The 25227-nt window shown below is 41.8% G+C and overlaps 1 protein-coding gene across 24 annotated transcripts in view; it reads left to right on the forward strand.

Annotated features, from left to right (window-relative positions):
- The window catches only part of MYO18A (myosin XVIIIA), a 488146-nt gene that overhangs the window by 150149 nt on the left and 312770 nt on the right, over positions 1-25227 (forward strand). For 10 of the 24 annotated variants that reach the window (XM_068270111.1, XM_068270110.1, XM_068270109.1 and 7 more), the window contains 3 exons: positions 12197-12271; positions 18754-18792; positions 23743-23811. The exons of 4 other annotated variants lie outside the window; for them this stretch is intronic. In XM_068270111.1, the coding sequence (XP_068126212.1) occupies positions 12197-12271; positions 18754-18792; positions 23743-23811 (183 nt within the window). Of the gene's footprint in view, positions 1-6455; positions 7179-8416; positions 8510-12196; positions 12272-18753; positions 18793-23742; positions 23812-25227 lie in introns of all 24 variants that reach the window. 10 more of the 24 variants (XM_068270124.1, XM_068270125.1, XM_068270120.1 and 7 more) reach the window with 8 other exon arrangements.

Here is a 25227-nt window from a genome sequence, read left to right on the forward strand (position 1 = left end):
CTCTCAGGGATTTGTGTAGTTGGAGAAGTAGCGTCTGTGACTTTGCAGTTTGTGCTGAGAGGGGTGTTGGTGGAATGGGCTGGTAATGGAAGCTCTAGTTTGTCGTTTTGTACAGTAACAGCTGAGTGGCTTTTCTCAGCGGACACCTGTGGTGGTGACATTATCATGAGAAGTTTTGTCTGTGTGTCCAGCAGTCTTTGTCAGAGCACAGTATAGAGCAGAGCCGTCTGACAGCCCTGCACTGCAGTCATATTGCAGTTGCTCATTAACTGTTTACAAACCCCAGTAGTGTATTGCAGCCATGCCTCCTCCGTATGATGAAGCAAACCGTGTAGTTGTTGCATGGATATGGCCTGATGATTATGATGATATATGACCTGAGGGTTTTAGTGGGGATTTTGTTAGGTTGTCTCCGAGTAAGAGATGTAAATTATTGCCTCCCAGGTACTCTGTGTCCCAATCTTACTTTATGAACTTCCTGCCCTCTGCATAGCTCCCGCCTGACCGCGCTCTGACCCAAATCCTTGGCGTTGTGTGTTATTAAAGCACCACCCATACCAAAATATTGACATTTTTCTACCCCTATACTTAATAGTAGCAGAGTAAAATTCTCACTATTCTTTTTTGCAAAAAATAAGTGCTCGGAAATGTCACTTTTCTATATCGGACGGTTTTGAATCAGGATCAGGGCTGGTTCTCTCTTGAAGCAAGGTGAAACATCTGCATCCGGTGCAGAGATTATAGGGGCAGCATTTTTGTACTATGTTTACACTAACAGCAGCAGTCAGAGTAGGAGGAGAAGTAAGAGGAGAGTGAGGTGAAGAGGTCATCATTGGGGAACAGCAGCTTGTTGTGCTGTGTGAGGAGTCCGACAGTGAGTGAGGAGGGGGAAAGGCAGGAGAGCAGCAGTGTTTCATTTGACTTGCACAGCAGAAGGGAGGCCGCCTCCTCCTTCCCACTGCTGTCCTGACTGAGGAGGAATGGAGTGGCTGAGGGTGAGCAGTTTGTTTGTCAAAGACTCATATATAGCCAGTGTGCTATTGTGTTGAGCTGCAGCATGTCATGTGAAAACATTAAATGAAGCAGAGTAAATTGTCAGGTGCTGTGCGATCATTCTAAATAGGGGGGGGGGGGAGGCGCATCTTCGCAATTTGCATCGGGCTGCAAAAAGTCTAGAACCAGCCCTGATCAGGATGATACCATTTATGGGTTATCTTAATGGTACATATTAGCGGAAAGCTTACTTTTTATTTACCTCTAAGTTAGCCAATAAATGGTATCATCCTGATTCAAAACTTCTTGCTTTTACTGATGGCTAACAAGGTACAACCCTCAACTGCTTCTACCGTATTATCTGACAGCTGCTCCTCCTCCTTTGCTGCTGCTAACTCCCCCCTCCTGCTTGGTCTCTTCCACCTGACAAAACATCAGACACAACTGCCCCTATGACTGCAGTCACTGACAAGCTAGTAGCTATGTGTAAGGGGGCTGGTACGGACGGGCGTTTACTGTGGACGTTTACTGCCGGCATCCGGGACTCGTCGTTAAAACACTCCCATTCAAGTGAATGGGAGTGTTTGTACCAGGCTTTTACCAGAATTTGCGTGAATGCTGCGTTTTAATCCTGATTTTTTAACCCCTTCATTTGAAGCAACCACAGAAGCTAAATGTAGCGTCCATGGCTGATTAAACGCAGTGCTTAGTGTCCCCCTATGGGGACGGAAAATGCAGACTGCGACGGGAAGCTGCCGAAAGCCTGAATGCCACCGAGACGGCAACAAACGTGTCGCTGCCAAAAGCCATGTGGATGTCCGTGTGAGCAAGCCCTAAAAGTAATGACTGTTTTAGAAATCTTCTCTTGTAAAAGAGCTCAAGAGGAGGAATCCTCTCCCCCTTCAGCAGCCTTGCTGACAGATCGTAGAGCTATGGGAAACTTTTAATGTCATTTCGCACTTTTTTTTTTTTTTTCTCAGTTCAACCACAGCTTTTAAATACAATTAGCAGAACATTATTTTAAATTAAAAATAAATGGTGAAGTTTTAAATTAACTAAATGATCTAAACTTTGGCATGAATGCAAAGTATACTGTGTTCTTGTTTTTAGTGCCACCAACTTCCATGGCTCCAGAGATATATCATTTAAAAGTGGTATACCACATAGGTAAATGCAGCAGTAAATAATACTTCCCTGGGCACTATGTGACACCACTACATCACAAGTGCTGGTGTAATGTAACATCAATCCATACCTTTCACTGATGACTGCTAAAAAGCCTGAGGCCGTGGTCTTTAAAGAGGTACAGACTAACCAGCAAAATACACCACAAAACAAATTTCCACTGCGCTCCAACTTGAACCTCCACGGGGTCTGTGGTTAATCACTTTAGGGTGCTGCTCCTGGGTTACTCGGGACCAGTAATTGGCTGATAAGCAGAAAAAAGGGATTGGGAAAACAAGAGCGCTCTCTAGTGCATTAACTGTTTTAATTTGGCTTCATACGCAAAAGGGTTAAAATAAACTTACAATATAATCAGATAAAACATCGCATATCTCACAAAGAGTGTATCATCACCGCTTCCTGCAGATGGAAAAACCAACTCTGGTCGCCTCAATACTGTGGCCAGCAGTGATTGGAATCCGGAGTTCCGGTAGCGCCAGCGGGAGGAGGAACACGGCGGAATATTTAGCAGCTGCCTGCGCCTATTGCGTCATTACGCGTTTCGGCGTTCAACGCCTTCGTCAGATCTGACGAAGGCGTTGAACGCCGAAACGCGTAATGACGCAATAGGCGCAGGCAGCTGCTAAAGATTCCGCCGTGTTCCTCCTCCCGCTGGCGCTACCGGAACTCCGGATTCCAATCACTGCTGGCCACAGTATTGAGGCGACCAGAGTTGGTTTTTCCATCTGCAGGAAGCGGTGATGATACACTCTTTGTGAGATATGCGATGTTTTATCTGATTATATTGTAAGTTTATTTTAACCCTTTTGCGTATGAAGCCAAATTAAAACAGTTAATGCACTAGAGAGCGCTCTTGTTTTCCCAATCCCTTTTTTCAGACTAACCAGCAAGCTCATGGTAAACCAGAACTCATTGGAGTGTGTAAGGGACTACAATGGTCCTAAAAGCCCCTTTACTAAAATGCTAAGAAAAACAAGTTTGCTTTCTTAAAACAGAAAGAATTTGCGATAATTCATGTTGGAGTGAGCTTGAGATGTCTCCCAGTGCATCACTGCTGAATATATGCAAATTAACCATTGTTAAAGCTAAACACACCTCCAGAACCGCTGGAATGCAATGATGTGTCAGCTTGTTAATTTGTACAGAACCATAATAATCCAACATGCATACAGACTGTTTTGGATTGTTTGATCCTCATCAGTGCATGGCGTGGATTAATTTGGCTCTATGGAGTAGGGCTTGTAACACCGAGAGGTACAGACTAACCAGCAAGCTCATGGTGACCCAGAACTCATTGGAGTGTGTGAGGGGCTACAATGGTCCTAAAAGCCCCCTTACTAAAATGCTAAGAAAAACAAAACAATGGTTAATTTGCATATATTCAGCAGTGATACAATGGTTAATTTGCATATATTCAGCAGTGATGCACTGGGAGACATCTCAGGCTCACTCCAACCTGAATTATCGCAAATTCTTTCTGTTTTAAGAAAGCAAACTTTTGTTTGTCTTTAAAGAGGAACTCCAGTGAAAATAATGTAATAAAAAGTGCTTCATTTTTACAATAATTATGTATAAATGATTTAGTCAGTGTTTTCCCATTTGTAAAATCTTTCCTCTCCCTGATTTACATTCTGACATTTACCACATGATGACATTGTACTGCTGGCAGGTGATGTCAGTGAAAGGAGATGCTCCTTGCTTTTTTGGCAGTTGGACCCAGCTGTAAACAGCTGTTATTTCCACAATGCAATGAGGTTCACAGACAGGAAACGGTCAGGACCATGGTCCTGACATCACACTGTGGGAGGGGTTGCACCACAATATCAGCCATACAGAGCCCCCTGCTGATCCGTTTGTGAAAAGGAAAAAAATTCTTGTGGGAAAGGGGGTATCAGCTACTGATTGGGATGAAGTTCAATTCTTGGTCACGGTTTATCTTTTTAAGTTGGGTTGTATGGTTAAGTAAAATGATTGGGCTATAAATTACTGTTTGTGGGAGTTTCCCTGGCTTGATGCATGCATCCAGAAGTGCAGGTTTATAGCATACTGATGTGAAGTGGTGCATTATGGGAGTGCCTTCTTGCTCATATGGTAGCTGTATACTTGCATTTTTTTAAACATGTTTTTATTGGCACAGCAGGAAAGACATTATTAACAATATTCCCTATCAAAGAAATATGGCTAAGTTCTCACTACTGAGCCAAAAACATATCTTTTAACAATTAAACAGCCGTCCAGTATACTCATCCATAAAATACATACAGTGAAACACAATAAAAGAAGGAAGTCAGCATAGAGATAGTATTCCTAGGATAACATCCTATCAAACGACAATCTCGAATCAAATATAAAGTAGAGCTAGTTGTGGAGAGGGGATGATAGTGAATCTAACATCAATCATATGTCAGGACCAGGACAGGCCCATAAACCTAGAACCAAACAAAACAGGCATTAGTCCCCTTTCCCTCTGTCCTCTTCCCCTCCCTCCTCTTCCCCTCCCCATCCCTCCCCACTCATCGCTTCCTCCTCCCATCCAAATTTCCAAGAGGCCCAGGTAACCCCCTATTTTGCCTTTTAGGTACCAATCCATATCTTCAAATGACTTCAGCAATAGAACAATCTGATCTCTCGTGAATGACTTCTCGGACACTTGCATTTTAAGTGAATAGTGGCTGATTTCATAGAGATCAAGTAGCAATTTTACAGATGCCTATTTGTGATGGTTTTACTATTAGGGTAACCCTAGATTAAGTTACCAGTCCCTTAATCTGATTGTTTTATTATCCAAAATGCATGACAGTCTTATGCTAGGTTACTACAAACCATACAATTTTGTGTCAGATAGGTGGTTCAATAGATAATTTCCGTCATGTCCGATATTATTTTCGATTGTTTTTCTGGTAGATTTCTCATAGAAGTGATTGGAAATAGATAAGAAAAGATAATAGAAGCGAGCGGGAAGTCGACTGGAAAATCGAATCTAAAATTGATTGGACGGAAAATCAACCGAAAAAACGCATCGTGTGTACCTAGCATTACAATGTTGAATGCACAGATGACCATAGACTCACTGCTGTCAGGGATTGGCAGTGATCAGACAATCTGATCTGAACAAGTACTATCCCCCAGAGGGATCAGCACTCGATCTCTTAGGCAACAGTTCAGGGCCAAGTGCTGTAAAAACATGTTAACCTGCAAACTAGCAACGTGCCCTGTTGCTATGGTAGAGGGGTGGGGGGAGAGACACAGCACACAGTGGAGTAGGAGAAGAGGAACAATAGCCTCAGCCTGCTCTTGGGTGATATGATCGGGCAGTCAGCACCACTTGCTAATGGCAAACAATTTGTTACAAATCCTGACAGGTTTTGTCTTTAGTAGGATAACGTGTTCATCAAAGACCTTCAGCTCAGGATAATTTTCACAAACTGGGCTCAGTGTTCCTAGGTCGGCTAGCCTGAGTCTACTTTGTTATATGAGAAAAGTAGATATTATCACTGAATTGCATTTTTTTTATTTGATACATGTTTTGTTGTAGTTTAGATGCAGTTTGAAATTGGTCCTGTCAAAATTCAAATTAGTCCAATTTTAATCTGCGTACAAATTTCCATGAACTTGGCAAAAGAAATGCAGTTCATTGATGATCTCCAATGCGAAAGTAAGAGATGTTACTGTACAGCAAATCTACAGAAAATAAAAAACATCAAAGCTAATAGATCAAAACTGGCACAATGAGTTTGAAACCCATAAAATGACTAAAGGTAGCTTGTGGGATCTCTGTAGTTGGCTTAGCAGTTAGGGCACACTGGCTGTGTGGAGATGGGCACTCTGCAGATCCCAACAAGGCGGTGGACCAAAGTGTGCCAATGCAGGTGTTACCATTGAGAATTCCAGGGATACGACAAAGGTGGATTTAGTAAATACTAACGGAGGCTAGCAACTCAGGCCTTTGATAAAGACTTTTTCCATTGAACTTTTATGTAGAAGGGATAAGACTTTTTTTTTTTTTTTTTTTTTTTTAATTGTCATTATTTATCTAGAAGTCTTTTTGCTGGTACAGAATATTGCACATTTGTACCACAGATCACTGCTCTCAAAACAAAATGTTCAGTATTTATTTTTTTAAATCTGGGTGGGTTTCTAAAGCTGGGTTTCTTATACTAACATGTTCTTAAACTGAAATTATAAGATATTTGTTCACCAAATTTGTTCTATAGCACTATAAACCTCATTTTTTTTATTTTTTTTTATTATCTAATATTTATATCTTCAAAATGTAGTCTGAAAATTCAGAATCTGGGGGAGAGCAGGAGCGACCCTTCAGTCCTACATCTCCAAGCGATTCGCTATTGCCAAATCCACTGCGAGCAAAAAGTCCTGAGCCAAGGCAGAGTGCCTTCAGGGTAAAGAGTCCAGAAAGGGGGCCTAGTTCTACAGGGATGGCTAGTCCAGAGCCAGTGCTAAATGGTGTTGCAAAGCAAACTGAAAGCAAAGCTGCTGCTAATACATTAAGAAGAGGAGAAAGTGAAAAATCACTGAACGCGGAAAGTGAAGAAGGCACAAAAAAGAAAGTGGCCAAAGTGGTTCGGAAGATGGTGAGAAAAGTCATTCCACAAGATGATTCAAGAAACAAAAGTGTGCAGCCTCCGGTGCCGACTGTGGACAAAAGTCAACTCCAGACCCCTGTTCCCCCTGCTGTGCCAAAAGTTGATAGTAAAAAGGAAGCACCCCCTAAAGATGACCTCTCAGTGGGCCTCACCAGCCTTATGTCTAGGGGGAGAACCAAAGACCACAGGCAGAGGTTTAGAGGCCCTGAAAAGAAAGAAGAACCTTCCACAGAGAAGGTGATGTCACCTACGCCTCCTATTGAAAAAACGCCTGAAAAACCTAGCACTCCGGTTCCAGCAGAAGACAAGAAGACTAAGGAAGGGCTCCAGTCCACAAAAGTGGTCTCTCCTGGATTATTTACTAAAGCTCCTCAGAAAACCACTGGAGGACCAGAGGTACTCCTGTGTGTGCAGTGTAACTGTCTGTGCATGAGCTGCCCAAGCCATCACACCCCAACCTGGATCTCTAACAATGCATGTATTGAGCGTTGTTCTGCAGTGACTAAATGTGTGCATACAACTTTAACAAACGCGTTTGCTCAAAATGCAATGTATTACTTTCACTAATACAACTGTATTTGTAGCATCATTTCCAGGACTGGGCAAATCTCAGGAGTCTGCTCTGCAATTCACTTACAAATTAGAAGTTTCCAATCATACCGAATGCTGATTGTGAAAGTTTCTCTAACTTAAAAGATCCTTGTGTGTTCTAGCTTTGTCCTGTTTTTGGCTCCTGAGGTCTGCAATAGTTTGTCATCTTTAATAAAGCATGGTTATATTATTGCATCATTTGTATTAGCTATATATGGCTGTTTTAAAGAGGAGCTGTTAGGTATAAGGTCTCAGAGAAAATAAACACATATATCAGTAGCTAAAGATTGGCTGTACTTACATTACATATGCATTTCACTGTCCACGTTTGGATTTCACAGAATTTGTATATAGTATATGCAGAGATAGATGCTCCTGACAGCTCATGGCAGGCTCCATGTTTTTCTGTCAAATGTGTCGTCATGTCCTGCCTGCTTCCTGATCACAGAAAAGCTCGTACTGAATAACACAGTGTGCAGTGAATATTAATGAGCCATGTGGCTAGGAACAATAGCTGACTCCTGCAGTGTACTCTGCCCGGAGATTTATCAGTGCTACGCGCTGGACTGATTACAAGCTGCTGTAACGTCTCATTAGCAGCCGAGGGGAGGGCCCCAGAATGCTTTGCAGTATAGTATGCGGCTTGCGTCCTCTTGGGTCTATAACAGCGTTGCTGATAAGCACACATCAAAGGTAACTGAGATTTTTATCTTCACTAATGGCTTTTTGGCTTCCTTCTAAACTGTTTAACACAGGAGAATAGAGGTTTAAATTAGCTTCTGCAGCCTGACAGTTACTCTTTAAGGGCTGATATTCATAGACAGTGCTTTGTGGTGATCATGTAGACACCATGGTCCATGCTTTGGCTGCCAGCTATGTATGTAGTCGGCTGTAGCTGAGCTTTTGGCATTGAGACATAAAGCTTGCAGTATAAAGTGGTGTAGTTGGGGAACCCCTCTGTAGTATGCCGGCTGTGCTAGAGCTATGGCTGTGTCGGTATAGTGGTACATCGTGGTCTTAAATGATTTCCCACGTTTGTTCAGCCTTCCCTGAAGAGGGCAGTTGCACCCCCCAGATCTCAGACGCCTCCGACAGCTGATGTCACTCAAAAACTAAGCGGTCCTTTCTCAAGACAGGTGTGTTTTTCTAAAAATGACCTTGTGTCTCTTGATGGCTCTGGCTGTTTTCTTACTGCTGTCTATTGCTTTGTGAGGATTTCCAGACATTGTCAGACATTTCACTGTGAATTCGTTTTTTGTCAGTTATGTCCAGAAGCTTAATGTGCTGAACGCATTGCAGCATTTTTGGTGTTTTGATGGCAGAATGTCCACAGTCTCCATGGAAAACTTGGCTACATTTGGGAGGATGTCGAAGGGAAATTTAAGCTCTGTACACGTGTCCAATCACAGTCATAAAACTAAGAAGTTTTGATTGTGGATGATATCATTAATTGGCTTACTTATAATAAGAGTAAGCTTTGGGCTATTCTGTCTTTCTCCAACTCGAATCTTGCATACTGACAAGATGTTAGAACAGACAGTATGTATATAGCATCTGAAGAAGGCTCATTAGCCAAAAGCTTACTTTTATTCTTTTAAGTTAGCCAATAAATGGTAGTATCATCCTGATTCAAAACTTCTTGCTTTTACTGATTACAATACTCGTCATAAAACAAGCGATCCCTGGCGGTTTAGGGCGAACAGTCTACTGATCGGCTAATTAGTGAAATCTGACTTAATTGATTCTCGGCAGTACCTCCATTCTTAAGGTGGCCATACACTCGTTAGATTAGCAGCAGATAGATCATCAGATAGATCATCAGATAGATTTCTGATCTATCTGATGTGTTTAGGAACATTTTTTACTAGGAACAGATTTCCAATAGATTTCAGTATGAAATCTATTGAAAATCGATCTGATGGCATTTGTTTGCCATCAGATTTCCATTAGGTCTAATGCAAAATGATAAGCCATCTCAACAGATCCACCCAGATTTTCCATCATGTCAGATCAATTGAAATCGATCGAAATCGGCCACAAATCGATCGAATCGGCAATCGATTTGCGATCAGTCGATATCGATCAATCGGCTGAGTGTATGGGCCTCTTTAGTTTGTTTCAGGGGACAGCGGTCGAGCATGTGTATGAAACTAGCCCATCTACAAACCAGTGGTATTAGATTTCAGTGAGTTCTGGCTGGTCAGATCATGTTGAACATCAGCTGGCCATTACCTCCAACTTTGACTGCAAGCTCTGCAGCATGGTTTTTAAGTCACCACAGTCACTAGGGGAGTATTTTTCCTTTAATGCAACTTCCATAGAATTAGGTAAGAGAAGTACATTATATTTGCACTTGTATTAAATTGTGCTAGGAGATTTAATTTCTAGAGCTCTTTGGACTGGATTATCACACTGCCCACTAACCTACTGTGCCCAGCTGCATTAGGCTATGTGCACATTTGTGTGCACAGAAACCAGTACCACGCACATATTTTTGCATGTATTTGCACACAACAATCTTTCCTGTACAAAAATACAGTTATAATTGCAATTTTTTTTCCACAGCAGCAAAATAAAAAAAGAAAAGAAATTGTGCGTATTGTGTCCCAAAAAATGCAGCTGAATTATGATTTTTTTTTTTCCCGCATACAAGACAAATGAAAAAATTGCACTATGTGAATTACTGTGAACCACCCGTTGATTAACCTTAAGGCGATTTGTGTTTTGTGATATGGAAAAAATGTGCGCAAGTTCCTACATAGGCTAAGATGATATTTGTGATGATTAATACTCCACTCTCTCTTCTATGTAAAATATAAACTGTTCAGATCGCTAGCACTTGGCATCAAGCACTAGAAGTGTGCTTTCAGATGCTGAGACTTGTTTTTGTTTTTTTAGCACCCCACCAAACAAGACAATGTACCACTTTCTGCTCATACCTTTCACATACCAATGGTGCTGATATTTATTTTTTCCAGTTTTTCAAAATTTATGGTTTATATGACTCTGCCCGGAGGTCTTTTTATAGAGGTCTCTCTCAGATTAATGACCTCTGGAGTAGGAGCCATTTTTATGTCTCTATAGTAAGCAGCGTTGTGCTATGGTGGATTTATCCGTGGGAAAATTGAAGGGCATTTTTACAAAAAATTTTGTGTTGTGTGATACAATGGAGAGGGGGGGGGGGGGGGGGGGGGGTCAACTAAGCACCGTCCAGGGCCATACAAAAACTGATGTGCACATTTAGTAAGCAAAATCGTGTGTGTATGTTTTGACTGACTGGGAATGGCTGTAATGGTATCCACCAAGCTTAATCCCAGTCATGGTGAATGCAGCCAAGCTGGGTGGAGGCGCTATCTCAGTCACATGAAGCGCAAGTAGTAAACTCCCCCCTCACCATGTCCGCTTGTTCAGTACTGAAATTGTACTGAAGGGTGGTTTTCAGATGTTCCAAAGTCCTTATGCTGAGTCCGAACATTACGGATCAGCTGCCCAAGAGGTGCTCATGGAGAAGACTTTCCCACTTCTGCTACCTGTCTTTTCTTTTGCAATAGTCATAAGTAAGTAAGGGCCCTGACACACCAGAGAGTGTTTTATGGGTTGTTTTTAAAAAAAAAAAAAACCTTAAATTGACGTGCATTAAAATCGTGGCAAAATTGCCATGATTGTTGTTTTTTGAATAAAATCGCTATCACTGCTATTTTGCCACAATTTCACCACTATTTTAATGCAAGTCAATGGAAGTGTTTTTTAAAAAAACGAAAATGACCTGCAAAACGCTCACCGATGTTTTAGGGCCCTAAGATATGATTTGTAACCAGCGAGACAGGTTTACCAATTGATAATGTGATCAGATCATTCACTTGCTTGCCTGTGAATTTTCTGGAGGCCAAATTTACTATCTCTATAAGCAGCGATCAGGTATGTTCTTTGGTCTATCACTATTTCCTCCAAGGTAAAAGCCTGTACCAGTTCTCTACTCCTTTCCCTCATTCTGACTTCTGACTCTAGATGCATAGATATAGACTTTTTTTTTTTTTTTTTGGTCTCGTTATTCCAGAAGTTACATCTGCCTCTGATGTATATGGGCAGCTTTGGGTACACTCAGGATACATTTAAGTTTGGGACAACAGTATTTGTGATTTCAGCATTTCACGAATGAAGCCGCTAGTTTACAGCAATTGTCTCCGCACTCATTGCACACTGCACTGTCTCTTTGTTCCTAACTTTGCACAGTTCTCCAATTCATTATATCAGACTGACACACTGAATGAAACATTCTTTCTGTTAAATCAGGTCTGTTAAGCTAACTACCCACGGGAAGATGGATTGGAATGCGCATTAAAATTTCTGCAAAAGTCCATTGACTTAAACGTAAATATTAACAGTTGTCCGCGATGTGATCCATTATGTCGGTCGAGCAAAACAAATTTTCATTAAAACATTGCGCAGTGTCACAATTGTTAAGAAAAATCTTCCTGTGAGTATGGACCTTAAAGGACAACTGTAGTGAGAGGGATATGAAGGCTGACATTTATTTCCTTTTCAGGAATGGCTATGGCTTTCAGCCATAGACCCTGAACAAGCATGCAGCAGATCAGGTGTTTCTGACATTGTCAGATCTGACAAGATTAGCTGCATGCTTGTTTCTGGCGTAATGCAGACACCACTGCAGCCAAATAGATCAGCAGGGCTGCCAGGCAACTGGTATTGTTTAAAAGTAAATGGATATGGCAGCCTCCATATCCCTCATGTTACAGTTGTGCTTTAAGATGTGTAGAATTGGCACATTGGGCAAATACTAATAATGTGAGTTTGACCTATAGGCCCCAAGCACTGACATCCAGCAGACGCCGTCAGAGGAGGCTCAGAAGCGCCTGGAGAAGATCTTCATGGCATCTGTAAATAAAGTTTTTTTAGCCTATGCTTCCTATTTACGTCTGCTTAGCTACAAGTGCTTTCTAGCTTCTGCCTTTAACGCCTATGAATTCCCTATAGTCCCGTTGCATGGCTAGTTATAACATGGTCAAGCTAAAACTAGCTATGTTGTGACACATTTTGGCTTTACTTGTGCTCAAAAAGTGTGGTGTGATGTGGTGTTGTAGGAGCTGTGTGTACTGGACCTGGCAACAACTTGTAGCTTGAAAGAGCCATTGTTGTTGACTGCATTAAAGACAGATCCCCAAACACTACAAAACTAGGTGAAAATTAATATGTTTTGTAAAAAAAAAAAAAAACTTTGGGTGCCTACAGTCTGTGGAGGGTAACAAATTTGCATGCCTTTCCACAAACCGCTACATTACGAAGTCCCTGTTTTCACTTATTGCAAATCCCGGACATAAACACAGGCATGCCACTATCGGCCCTGCCGCGCATGCTCGACTGAACAACTATATCAGGATGGCCTGGGGAGGTGGTGAGGGAGCTCACGACCTAAAGGGAGGAAGTCCTAGGTACCGTTTAGTCCGGCGTATAAGACGACTGGGCGTATAAGACGACTGGGCGTATAAGACGACTGGGCGTATAAGACGACCCCCCAACTTTTCCAGTTAAAATATAGTTTGGGATGTACTCGCCCAATAAGACTACTTCTCTTCCAATGCACACCAAATAAAAATTAAAAAAGCATCATATACTGGTGCTGTGTATGAACAGGTACTGGTGCTGTACTGTATGTGGTACCCAGTATATAACACTATACAGGGGATTGACTGGTTAGATTGGTCAATTCTCCCTCTCCCTAAGCAGATTGGTCAGCTCTCCCTGTCTCCCTGTTTATCAGAGCGGTATAGAAGAATAGATTGTGCTGTGCCTATAAAACACGCCTTTTTCACCCATCTGGCCCGCCCTTGTATCCTATTTACCTACTCGTCTGCCTCTCAGATCTCGCACAATTGCACTTGCGCCGCTTCACTACAGTCCTCAGCAGCGAGATCAGAGAGGCGGTAACAGGATAGGGCGTATCACCCGGCATCACCCGGCGTATAAGACGACCCCCAAATTTTCAGAAGATTTTCAAGAGTTATAAAGTAATTTTGTCTCAGGTACACTTTAAATAAAGAGCTGCAATTGCATTGTATTATATTGCAAAGTCGAACATGTCTAGCTATCAGGACAGGTGGTTCCCTCGGAACCAGGAAAAAAGGGCGCATGCCGCTAGTGGACAAAAAGGGCGCCGCCATTCACTCTCATAATAAATAGCGTTTAATGGGCGCCGAGCAGGAAAAAAGGGCGCAGGACATAAATAACGTTTACAACTGGCGCCAGGAGATTTTTAATGATTTATAAGTGTGCTTGTGGTGATTTACGTTTATAAAATGCACCCGTGCCGAATAACGTTTATAAAAATACTAAACATTTATCTTATTTAACTAATTAAAACATTATTATTATTAAGTTTTATCCCATACTGTTTGTAAAACATTATTATTCACAAAATAAAGCGATCAGTACGTAACGTAAATTGCAAAATATTTTTTGCATCCACAATTAGTAAAACATTATTATCCACATAATAAAGGGGGGTCTTAGGTTTAGGCACCACCAGGGGGGTCTTAGGTTTAGGCACCAACAGGGGGGACTAGGGGTTAGGGGTAGGTACAGGGAGGGTTACTTAGGCACCAACAGGGGGGGGGGTCTTAGGTTTAGGCACCAACAGGGGGGGTCTTAGGTTTAGGCACCAACAGGGGGGTCTTAGGTTTAGGCACCAACAGGGGGGTCTTAGGTTTAGGCACCAACAGGGGGGTCTTAGGTTTAGGCACCAACAGGGGGGTCTTAGGTTTAGGCACCAACAGGGGGGTCTTAGGTTTAGGCACCAACAGGGGGGTCTTAGGTTTAGGCACCAACAGAGGGGTCTTAGGTTTAGGCACCAACAGGGGGGTCTAGGGGTTAGGGATAGGTACAGGGAGGGTTCTGTGTAAGAGTAGGCTTAGGTAAAGTTTTGATAAAATTTTAGTAATAATTACTAATGTTTTACAACACTTATTACGAATGTAGTTATATTTATATCATTGTTATAAAGAATATTTTCAGATTTTATTATAAGAACAAATCGTAAATGAAGGTTATTCACAATAATATAGAATTATAACAATTAAACATATATTATTGTTTTTTTCATAAACGTAATTATAAGTTTAACTTTAGAAACAGGGAAGAATAACGTTTTCACAATTTCCGACTTCATAAACATTATTTAATGATTTATAATTTTGTTAAACCTTATTTGTAAACGAAATATAGCACACTATTTTTATAAACCCTATTAATGATTAATTATTATTTAGAGTTTACACCCCGCGCCCTTTTTGTCCGGGCGCCCTTTTTGTACGTACGCGCTCGCCCAACTACAGTGAGGGAGGAATCACATCTGTGTCTATGGAAACCACAGACCATTCCTCGCAAGATATTGCATTACAATGTGTTATTAATCTGCACACCAGGAGCTTCAGTTGTAGCATGCTGCTAGTTATTAATGAATGAGAGCCATTGTTCCTGTGCTGTCCTATACAAGGTGTGCAGCCTTATGATGATCATCCTCCAGTCACTCAGTCTGCTGTTCTCAGATGCACTGCGCACTCCTCCCATGGCTTTGGGTACCTATAGACACTACAGGGTGGCAGGATGGAAACCTCATTCAGACAAGTTAGAAAACCAGCACAGGTATGGCCTGCTGCTTGTTCTCCCCTTTTCCCTATTCACATACACTTGTGTGGTAGACTGAACAGGTGCCTAGAGCAACCTGGCCATATCCTCTATGCCTCACCACGGTCTACTGCCTAAGGACACTCCGTTGCCTGTCTGGGACTCATTTTGGTCCATATGCAATTAACTTGTCATCTTCATATTACTCTCATGTCAGTTGTCCTTTAAGCCAAAGACCCTGAACAAGCATGCAGATCACATGTATATGACAAATCTGACAAGATTAGCTGCATGCTTGTTACAGGTGTGTGATTTAGACCCTACTTACCAGGAAGATCAGCAGCACTGCCAGGCAACTGGTATTGTTTAAAAGGAAATAAATATAGCAGTGTCCATAGGTCTCAAACGTTCCTTATAAGTCACCAACAAGCAAAAAAATACTCAATTTTGAGTTGACAGCACAATTTTTGGTACTTTTCAATTGCAAAAAGCTAAAAAGCTATGTTATAGGAGAAAACTTAGGAGAAATGTGAAATGTATAAGAGTCTTTGTGTATATTTTGTCACCTCTTGAATTCCTGAGGGATAATGGTGCTATTTTTCAATTGATACACAGATCTGAAGTTAGTCATCCCAACTGTAACCTAATCCAGTCAGGTTTTCAGTTTTTAATGTTGATAGGATTTTGTGACGCTTCAACTCTCAGTTCAATGAACCTTAAAATAAAGAAATAAAAAAATGTAACACACTTTCAGCATTTCTGCGGACCTCTGCGTAGCTTGTGATGACTGCACATTAAGCTTTTGTCAGTTTAATCATTTGCAATGTGGACTCTGCCGGCAGCAGTTTATAAGTTCCGCTGACAAATATTTTATATGCAGCCAGTTGCTTTAATCATGGTGTGGTGACAGCAAGCTGTGCAAATACTGATGTCTGTTATGGATGAGTACATGATAAGCTCAGCTCTGTTTACTATGGTTTTATGTGGAGGATTGTATTAGCGGCCTGTCTGTCCCAGCTGTCTGTAGGAATGTTTTCTGTCTCGTATGCTTTTCAATAATTTTTGCTTTGCGGTGGTTGCTGCAGCACTTTTGCCCGCTGAGAAGTTGCGCTGCTTGCACTTCTGCCATTTTACTTTGTATAGAAATTGCTTGTCTTTATTCTTGTATGTGTGACTTACAGTAGTTATGTGTACCGGGGCTGTAGAGTTGGAGTTGAGGAGTCAGAGCAATTTTTGGGTACCTGGAGTTTGTCGGTGGTTTCATAAACTGATGAGTTGGAGTCAGATGATTTTAGTACCGACTCCACAGCCCTGATGTGTACAGCCCACAGTGTTGTGCTGCAGCCTTTACCAAACAATTTTTTTTATCAGATTATCAATATGGGAGCTGCCACTAAAGCTGGGTACACATGTTAGATAAAAATCTTTGCAAACCAAGAAATCTGCCGCATAGGTTTGGCAGGAAGGTTTGACGACAGATCATTCTAACGATTTTGTACACATGCAAAACGATCAGTTCATCCAAAAGACCGAAGAAATTATTTTGTAGTCTAATTTTTCACGCGTGCGCTGTGCACACAAACGTTTAAGAAATATCTAAAGATCTCATACATACCTTGTTTAGCGAGTGATCTTCATCTGACAAGATCTCCCATGATAGGTTTGAAAGATTAAGAGGCAAATGTTTTTGGTTGCTTTCTTTGGTCGTCTTTTGCAAACTTTTTTTTTTTCCCAAGCGATTATCGACAGATCTATCGTTTTGTTTTCCAAATACTTTTATCTTAGGTGTGTATGCCGCTATAGTTGTTGTAGCTCTCGATCTGTAATCTGTAATACAGCAACTGGTTAAAGCGGATCCGAGATGAAAAACTAACTATAACAAGTAACTTGTCTATATATCTTATCTAAAGTTTAGATAGTTTACACAGCAACTCTAGCTGCAACCAGCTATAATAGAATATGATTATTTCTTCCTGTGATACAATGACAGCAGCCATGTTGTTTGTAAACATTACACAGAGGCAGGATTATCTGCATCTTGAGCACTCAGCCTGTGAAAAAACCTAATCCCCCTCCTCCCATCTGCCTCCCTCCTCCCCTCTGCTGCTGAAATCAATTGCTAATAACCCCTCCCCCTCCTCCTGCCCAGACTGAGCTCCCATGAGCCCTTGCTACTGCCAAGGCTCTCTGAAAACCTGTGGGCGTGGCTTGTTTAGTTTATAGAAAATTAGAGTATTAAAACAAAACAAAAAGTATTTGGCTTGAGGAATGCCCTATAAACTATAGGTAAGGAACACAAATATGCAATGAGTAAAAGTTTATCTCGGATCCACTTTAACACTGTCAGCTGATAGGATTGTGGCTTGCTAATGCCAACTTCTGCCTCCTGGGTGAGGCTAATTGAAGTTCCTGCTTGCATGCAGATTGAATACAGATTGTCTGCAGCTTGGAAAATGGTCAATCACATGAACGTCCTGCCTTTGTTTGAGTGGCCAATGCTAAGCTGTACACAATTTGCATTAATAATTTCAACTTGCGTGAAAGTCTATCATCTGATATCTTTGATTTGGAGATTTATTTTTTTTTGCTCTCCGTAAGTCAAATCCAAATAAAGGTGGCCACTAACGATACAATCTTTTTCATCCAATCTTACCATTTCTATGTAATATATAAGGCAACTGTCTAAATTATCCATCCAATATATTCACTCAGTTTACCCTTATACTAAATAGATTTGGTAAAATTGGATGAAAAAGATTGTATTGTTAGTGGCCACCTTAAGAATTTACATACAGGGTAGCAAGGGGAACAAGGGGAAGGGAGGACAGACAATCTATATTATTCCCATTTTCCACTTAGGTTTTTGGACCCAACCGCCACAATTGTAAATCAATTAAGAAGTCATGACCTGGTTGATGTGAAAAATTTACATACAGGGTCTGATGCTAGTCTGGTTGAGAGGTCCCAGACTCCCAGCAGGAAACCGCATAGACCAACGACTGCTTCCTGCTCCTTGAAATTTGGTCGCATCCACTAATTTGTAAGAAAAAGTGGAACCGGTGGAAATAGGTAATGCTAAATTGCACGCCAGAACTCTCGCCTGCGGCCTTCCGGCAGCTTTGCTAACCCTACTCGGTTGGTGGTGTAGGTAGTTAGTGTTTCCTGCTTTGTCCCCTATTTCTTACAAGCTAGTGGTTGTGACCGAATTGCTGTGAGCAGGAAGCTCCCGTGGGCCCCCTTTACTAGACTAGTGCCTATGGCCCGTCTGTTGCGTCACAATGGACAATATCACCGCAACGCAATGGTCGCAGCGCAACAAACTCTGTGTGGAACGGCCCATGAGAAACAAGTTTGCAGGGTGGGTTGTAAAACAGTCTGTGACTGTAGGAAGGGGTGTGGTGAGCTGAATATAAAAAGACACTTAAATTTGCAGATATGTATGAATGTACTTTTTGTAACAAGCAGCATTGGATCTCATCATGTGTTTTTGTTGTTGCTTCCCCTTAGCAGCGCAGACATTATCTGATATAATCTGAAGGACAAGCGATATATACAGTACTGTAGCAGACTTTCATTTCCTGGTCTCCTCAGAAAGGATTCGATGTAATACCCATTCACTTGTTGTCTCAGTCTCTCCTGTTATAAGTCTTACAGTTTGTTCTATCTGCTCTGTTGTTGTGTGACATTATTTATTACTGGTTGTTCATTTCTGCCCTCTTTCATCTTCTTGCTGCCATAGCTGGAACCAGCAGCCTCTACCTCTTCTCCTCTGAGCCAGGTACTGTACCCTCAGGATCTGTCTGCCAACCCAGCCTCGTCTTCTGTCCACATCTGGGCAGGTGTCTGTGCGCGTGTGTCATGCTGGAGTGTAAGGCTCTCTTCACCTCTTTCCTGCCCATGACTAACCTCCACCCACCTCCCACCATCTCCTCCTTGCATGTCCTGCATGAGTGCATCTTAAGCCCCTCCTGAATGCTCCACACAACATCTAAAGACACACAACAGAGATCAATGGTGTGCAGGCCCAGGCAGCAACCAATCGGAAATCATTGAGCAACTTGTCTGATTGGCTTTCTGAGGGATTAACTTTGTTTTTGTTTTTTTTTAGCATTTTTACTACACTTTTTTTTTTTTTTTTTTTTTTTTGCATCAAACCAAATTTATACTGCATATGAAATACTTGCATAAATTATTCCAGAGTTTTTAAAGAGTGTCTCAAAGTCCCACCAATGGTGTATGTATTGTGTATGTATACGGAGGCTGCCATATTTATTTCCTTGTAAATGATGCCAGTTGCCTGTCAGCCCTGTTGTTCTTCTGGCATAAGTATTATCTAAATCCTTGTAGAGGTAAAACCCTTGAACAAGCATATGGCTATAATCCAGTAAAACCTGAGTCAGAGTTTCTGATCTGCTGCATGCTTTTAAGGTTCTGTGGCTCAGAGTATTAGAGGCAGTGGATCAGGAGGACAGCCAGGTAACTGGTGTTATTTAAAAGGAAAGAATTATGGCAGCCTCCATGGCATATCCCTCTCACCTCGGGTTCCCTTTAAGGATTAGGTGCTGGGGTGTGGGGGTGGTATAGGTTAAGCATCGGGGGAGGGGAGGGTCTGTCAGGGTTTGCACCACCATGGGGGGTTACGTTTTTTAAGGCACCAGGGGGGATTAGGGTTAGCGGGATATCCTAATAGCGACTACGTCCAGTGCCATTTGTAAATGGAATCGTGCTCATTGGCTACAAACCTGCACGCTTTTATAAACAAAATCATGTTTCGAGGTTACATCTGGTGCCCTTTTAGAACCAAAATCACTTAATCAGCTACATCTGGCACCCTTTTTTCCAGGCGCCTTTTTTGCATGTACGCCTCCTGTCTATGGTGTCTATTTTTATAAGGCTAAAATCAGAGGAGTAGTTATGGGTGGGCAACGGGGGACATATGCCCCGTGGCTCAGCGCGGCCATTGCACCCCCACATGCATGAGGAGGCTCGCTGGCTGCCCGAAGTGGCCCTGCTTCTCTCCCTCCCTCTGCAGAAGCATTAACAGCAGCAGAATAAGGCTATCTAAAGGGGGCACATCTGGCTATCTAAACAGGGTGACCGGGGGGGGGCACATCTGGCTAGTTAAAAGGGCACACATTTGGCTATTTAAAGGGGGCACATCTGGCTATCTGAATGGGGTAAGGGGGCACATATAGCTATCTAACTTTTGACTCCACCCATGACCACATTCTGATGTGTGGCCACACTCAGTTTGTTCAGAGGGGGGCACAAAAGCTGTCTTTGTCCCTGGGCGCTGAAAACTCTAGCTACACCTCTGACTGAAAAAGTAAAACACTGAATAGAGATGGTCAATGAGACACAATAAAAGCAAACTTTCTTGCACATGTCACGCAAATTTTAAATTGGGCCAAGCAGAACTGGCTTGAAATGAATTTGATTGATTGGTCTAGTTTCAAACCGCATGCAGCTTGCATCCTTTGCCGGTGGCATGATTGCTGTGAGGGTAGCAAGTTAGTGTGTCCTTTTGTTCAGTAAAAACATTTCCTACTGCATTTGATTGGTCCATGTCCGAGCTGCAGAAATCTGCATGAAATTTACATTAACATAATTTCCATCTCACTGATGATCTCCGCTGGTGAGTTTGGTGTGAAAGACCAGTGTTTCTCAACATTTTATTGGTATGTACCCCTTTTAAAACCCTGTACTCACAAAGTACCCCCTAGCATAGTAAACATTATCACAAGTACTCCGAGGCAAATATTTATTAAATCATAGTACATGATATTGGGTTCTAAACAATTTCCAAGCATTTACTATTGCTTTTAATTAGGTAAAATACTAATATGGTGTTGTTTAAATAAGATTTATAATTTTCTAAAACTCTAGTATTTGTTATTCTTGGTAAAGTATATCAATCCCAAGTATCCCCTGGAACCATCATAAGTACCCCCTGGGGTCTGCATACCACATGTTGAGAACCTAGGTGATAGACATTCTGCCCATCACCCATGCCATTGCGTGGTTCTAAGCGGGAGTTCTCCTTCTACTGACTCCATACTTGATTAAACATGCACTATTGGCGACACATGAAGGCAAACCTGCTTATTGCAATACAGCGCTCCAGCTTACATGAAGAGCCATCATTCACTTATTAATGCATGCCTGTCTTCCCCCAACACATACTAACATGACAATTAACATATATTTGTAATAGTGATCATTTAGTTTTGTACTGCAGATTTTTTTTCTCAAGTACACCTGCAGTGTAAATCTGCTGGTAAGACTGCAGTCCCTAGTCAAAGTATGAATTGGACACACTGCCTTTACCTAGCTGGGTCTCTGCTAGGTTAACGTTCACTTGTGTACCAGCTTGCTGTTTGTAGGCATATACTATATATACCTATATACTATACAGTGTTCTCCCCAGAAATTTCTTCCAGCCGGGTGGCATGAAATAGTAGCCGGGTGGCATGAAATAGTAGCCGGGTGGGGCGAGATGAGAATGCAGCGCCAGTGCTTCTGTGAGCAACTCTGCTTACAGCAGAGGAGGTGGTGAGCCAATGACAGCCGGGTGCTCACCAAAACTAGCCGGGTGGAGCACCTGGCTAAAAGAGCCTGGGGAGAACACTGCTATAGGTGTACTTCAAGTCAGGCCTGTTTCTGGCCATTTTGGAGTTCCATCTTTTGTTTCCCTAACTTAATCTCGTGGAAGATCATAACCTACCGGTACATCAATTAGTTTTGTGGGCACAAATAAGAATGTTTACATAGAAATAATGCTGTTTATAAGTTTGTGCCATATACATCTCACTGGCCCAAATTCAGTCTGAACCCATATAACAAACCCTTCCAATAATGGTCTTGAGGGGTGTGTATCCACTTTATACTGTTTATGTACAGCCTGGGTCTTTACAGGTTAGAATATTTTTCTGGAAATCCAACCACAGTTGGAACAATTGATACAGCAGTGCCCATTTAGGTGTTAAACTTGCCATCCATTCCTCTCCTAATGGAACTAGCAGGTGGCTGGAAGAATAACATAAAGTACTGTATGTTACAGTTGTCACTCCAGGCATCCGCCTTGTTTGCCTATGCCTAAAAACAGCACTGCTTCTAGTTGTGTAACACTTGTGTGCAGGAAAGTAAACCACCTGCTTATTTTTGCAAATGTTGGGCAGTTCAGATGGTTGGAGTAAAGCAATCATTGTATTAGTATTTGTTGCTGGTAAAGAGTGAATGATGTCTATATGGAGGCTGCCACATTCAGTTTATTCTATTCAAGTTGCCCAGCTATCACACTGATGTTATGGCTTCAGGAGCGTCAGTCCCACACTTAGAGCAAGCATACAGCCTGAGGAGACAGAACTGCCATTCTGTGTACTTGTTCCAGGCACTGATCTAGTTAGTATTAGAAGCAGCGGATCAGTGTGACAGGGAGACTAGCAGAATTAATAAAGGAAATGAAGATAGCAGCTTCTATATGAGAGAATTGGGAAAACTGCAGAGTACCAGTGATCACAGCTGGATAACAAAGCATGGTGAAACCTGTTTGGTTAGTCCTGTCTGGATGAGTGAGTTTTCTAGTCTGTGGTTTATTCAGCACATGCACTACGTGTGCCAGACTGCTTAGTAAGATACCCGAGAGACCACAACTGCTATTAGGTTCCACATTTATTGTCCCTAATATTGTGACATAAGCTCTTTATTATATTTGGGTTAATCGGCTTATTGGAAGTCACAGCATTAAGGCAATTTAATGAATGATATCCATGAATAATTGTGTGCTGACTTTGTAATAACGTTGCAGATGTTTGGCATAAGTAACGGTTCTGTTTCCCTTTTCAGTTTCTTTTTTTTTTCTTCACACATTTCCATCTGCATTTTTATATTAAGTTTGTTTTGTTTGTATTTGTATCCATATTTACTGTAAAGTTATACAGATGTCCTTTTTAGGTTGCATTAAAGTGAACCCAGCAGCTTTGCAAGCTAAATACCTGCAACAACATCCGCAAGTGGCGCCTGTGCCGTTTAAAATTTTATTTATAGCTTTCCAGCACCTCCTTAAATTTACATAAATTTGCATAAACTCAGAAATATTTGCATATTCTTGATCATCCCTATCTTCTATGTGTCTGACACAGAAACCATATGTAAGTGTGAACTCCTGCTTGGCCACTGAGGCATCCTGTTGGATAGGAGGAGTTGTTAGCCTAGATTTAAAGTTCCTTTCCTCATGTAGACACATGGTTTCCACTGGCATGGTAGTGCACCGTGGCATGGTTACACGAGTAGACAGCTTCCATCCCATAATACCCAGCATGTCCCCTCTGATCTGAAGTCATCTGGCCATTATGGATGCAGTTCACTGCAGTGACCTCGTCTGTGAACCCACAGTCATGTCAGAACTGTTGGTTTGCGAATGCTGATGCCACCTGATCTCAAGTCAGACAGATCAGGAATTATCTGAACAAAAATAGGATTGTTAACTAAAAATGTTATTGCTAATGGACACCTTTAGGCATATTATTGCGCCCACACATTGTCTATGGAGATATTTAGCTTTGTCTAATGTATGCAGCTGCTGCGTTCGCTATAGATGTTGTTCTGCATATTATACAGATTGTACTTTGCTAGCTCTGTTAGATTAGTATTATCGTTGCCTTACTGAGGCTCTCTGACTGGCTCTGACATAACCATTAACTAGACTTGCTTGCCTTCCTATTGCCAGTCAGCTTCACAGGGTGCCACGGAAGATACCCCAGCTTCGCCTCTGAGCTCACCCAGTGCTCTGTCTCAGGTTGGCTGGTGATGTTTTCTCTTGTTGCTTTTATTGTGTGTTGTGTTTTCCCTGCAATTATAGCTAAATCATGATAGCAGGTCAGTCTACACATTGCCATTCCCATTCTCCATCCTCCAGCAACATCATGTCATGCAGGAGCTCTGGGTACCAGAAGAGCAAGCTACAAGCTCTATGGTCAATACAAGTTTACCATGCAGGATAGTAGCTATAAGGTTTCCAAATAGCATTGCCATTGTTTTCAACGTCTCATTAATTGGGAGTGCAGGTCTTCATTGCCAATCACTTTATTATTATTTTGAGTAAAGAATAACTCTTCATTCTTATTCATTTAAAAAAATAAATCCTAGCATCCTAATATCTGCTTACTTTCCTGGATAATAAAGTCTAGAGCAGGGGTGCCCATTGGGTAGATCGCGAAGGACTTCATAGTAGATCCCAACCGCACTACATTTTCCATTCTGTATATACAATTGTGAACATAAATTATACCTAGGTAGATCATTTTGACTTGCTAATTATTAAAAGTAGCTCACAAGATGAAAAATTGTGGGTACCCCTGGTCTAGAGGCTGCAGCTCTGCCCCGGAGGTAGCTGTGCTCACCTGAAGCCATGGCAGCCCAGAACAGGGCCATTCTATTTAGGGGGGAATCTGCTGCAAGAATGTTAACTTGCGGTGCAGTGGAGGGAAGGGCAACCCAAAATACTTTTCCTCCCATTAATTTTAGATAGATGGTAAAGAGCATGACCTTTTTTAATTTTCTTTCAAGGTAACACAAAATCCACTGGTTATATTACTGGTATATGTTGGCCTGGATTCCAATTCAAAGTACAAGTTATTCAAGTTTGTAGATAGATTTTTGTAGATATGTTTTACTATTTCCTCTGGTTTAGTAGTCCCTTGCCATTTTGGAGTGCTTGATGTGATACATTATTGCAATCAGTCCTATGGTTCATTCATTCGGTAGGTCTGTATGCATTCTGTCTGTACGAAAGTCCATGCTGCTCAGATAATACCCCAATTTGTCTCCTCAACCATTTGGTTAAAGGGGCACTATTGCTAATTTCATCTTTTTAAGCCACTTATACATTCATGTCGTTCTGGAGTAATGATCTTGCTAAGTATATAGTCCAGTTCAAATGTAAATGTTCACTGACAATATGCATTTAGAGCCAGGCACTCACGTCGGTAGTTTTCGTTTCCAACGCCAATGCAGCCTAATCCATTTTATAGTAGGGAGGCATCACTGGTTTTAGAGCTGCCGTTATTTTCCACCCCTCTGTGCAGCTCCATTTACTTTGTGCCACCTTGTAACTGCTCTAACGTGCAGTTACATAGTCATAGCTCACAGCAGCCACCGTAAAGTGCAGGACGTGGCTGCGAGCGGCTGTGTGTTGAAACGAAGCACTGCCGCC

Source organism: Hyperolius riggenbachi, chromosome 2 (assembly GCF_040937935.1).
Source record: "Hyperolius riggenbachi isolate aHypRig1 chromosome 2, aHypRig1.pri, whole genome shotgun sequence".
NCBI lineage: Eukaryota > Metazoa > Chordata > Amphibia > Anura > Hyperoliidae > Hyperolius > Hyperolius riggenbachi.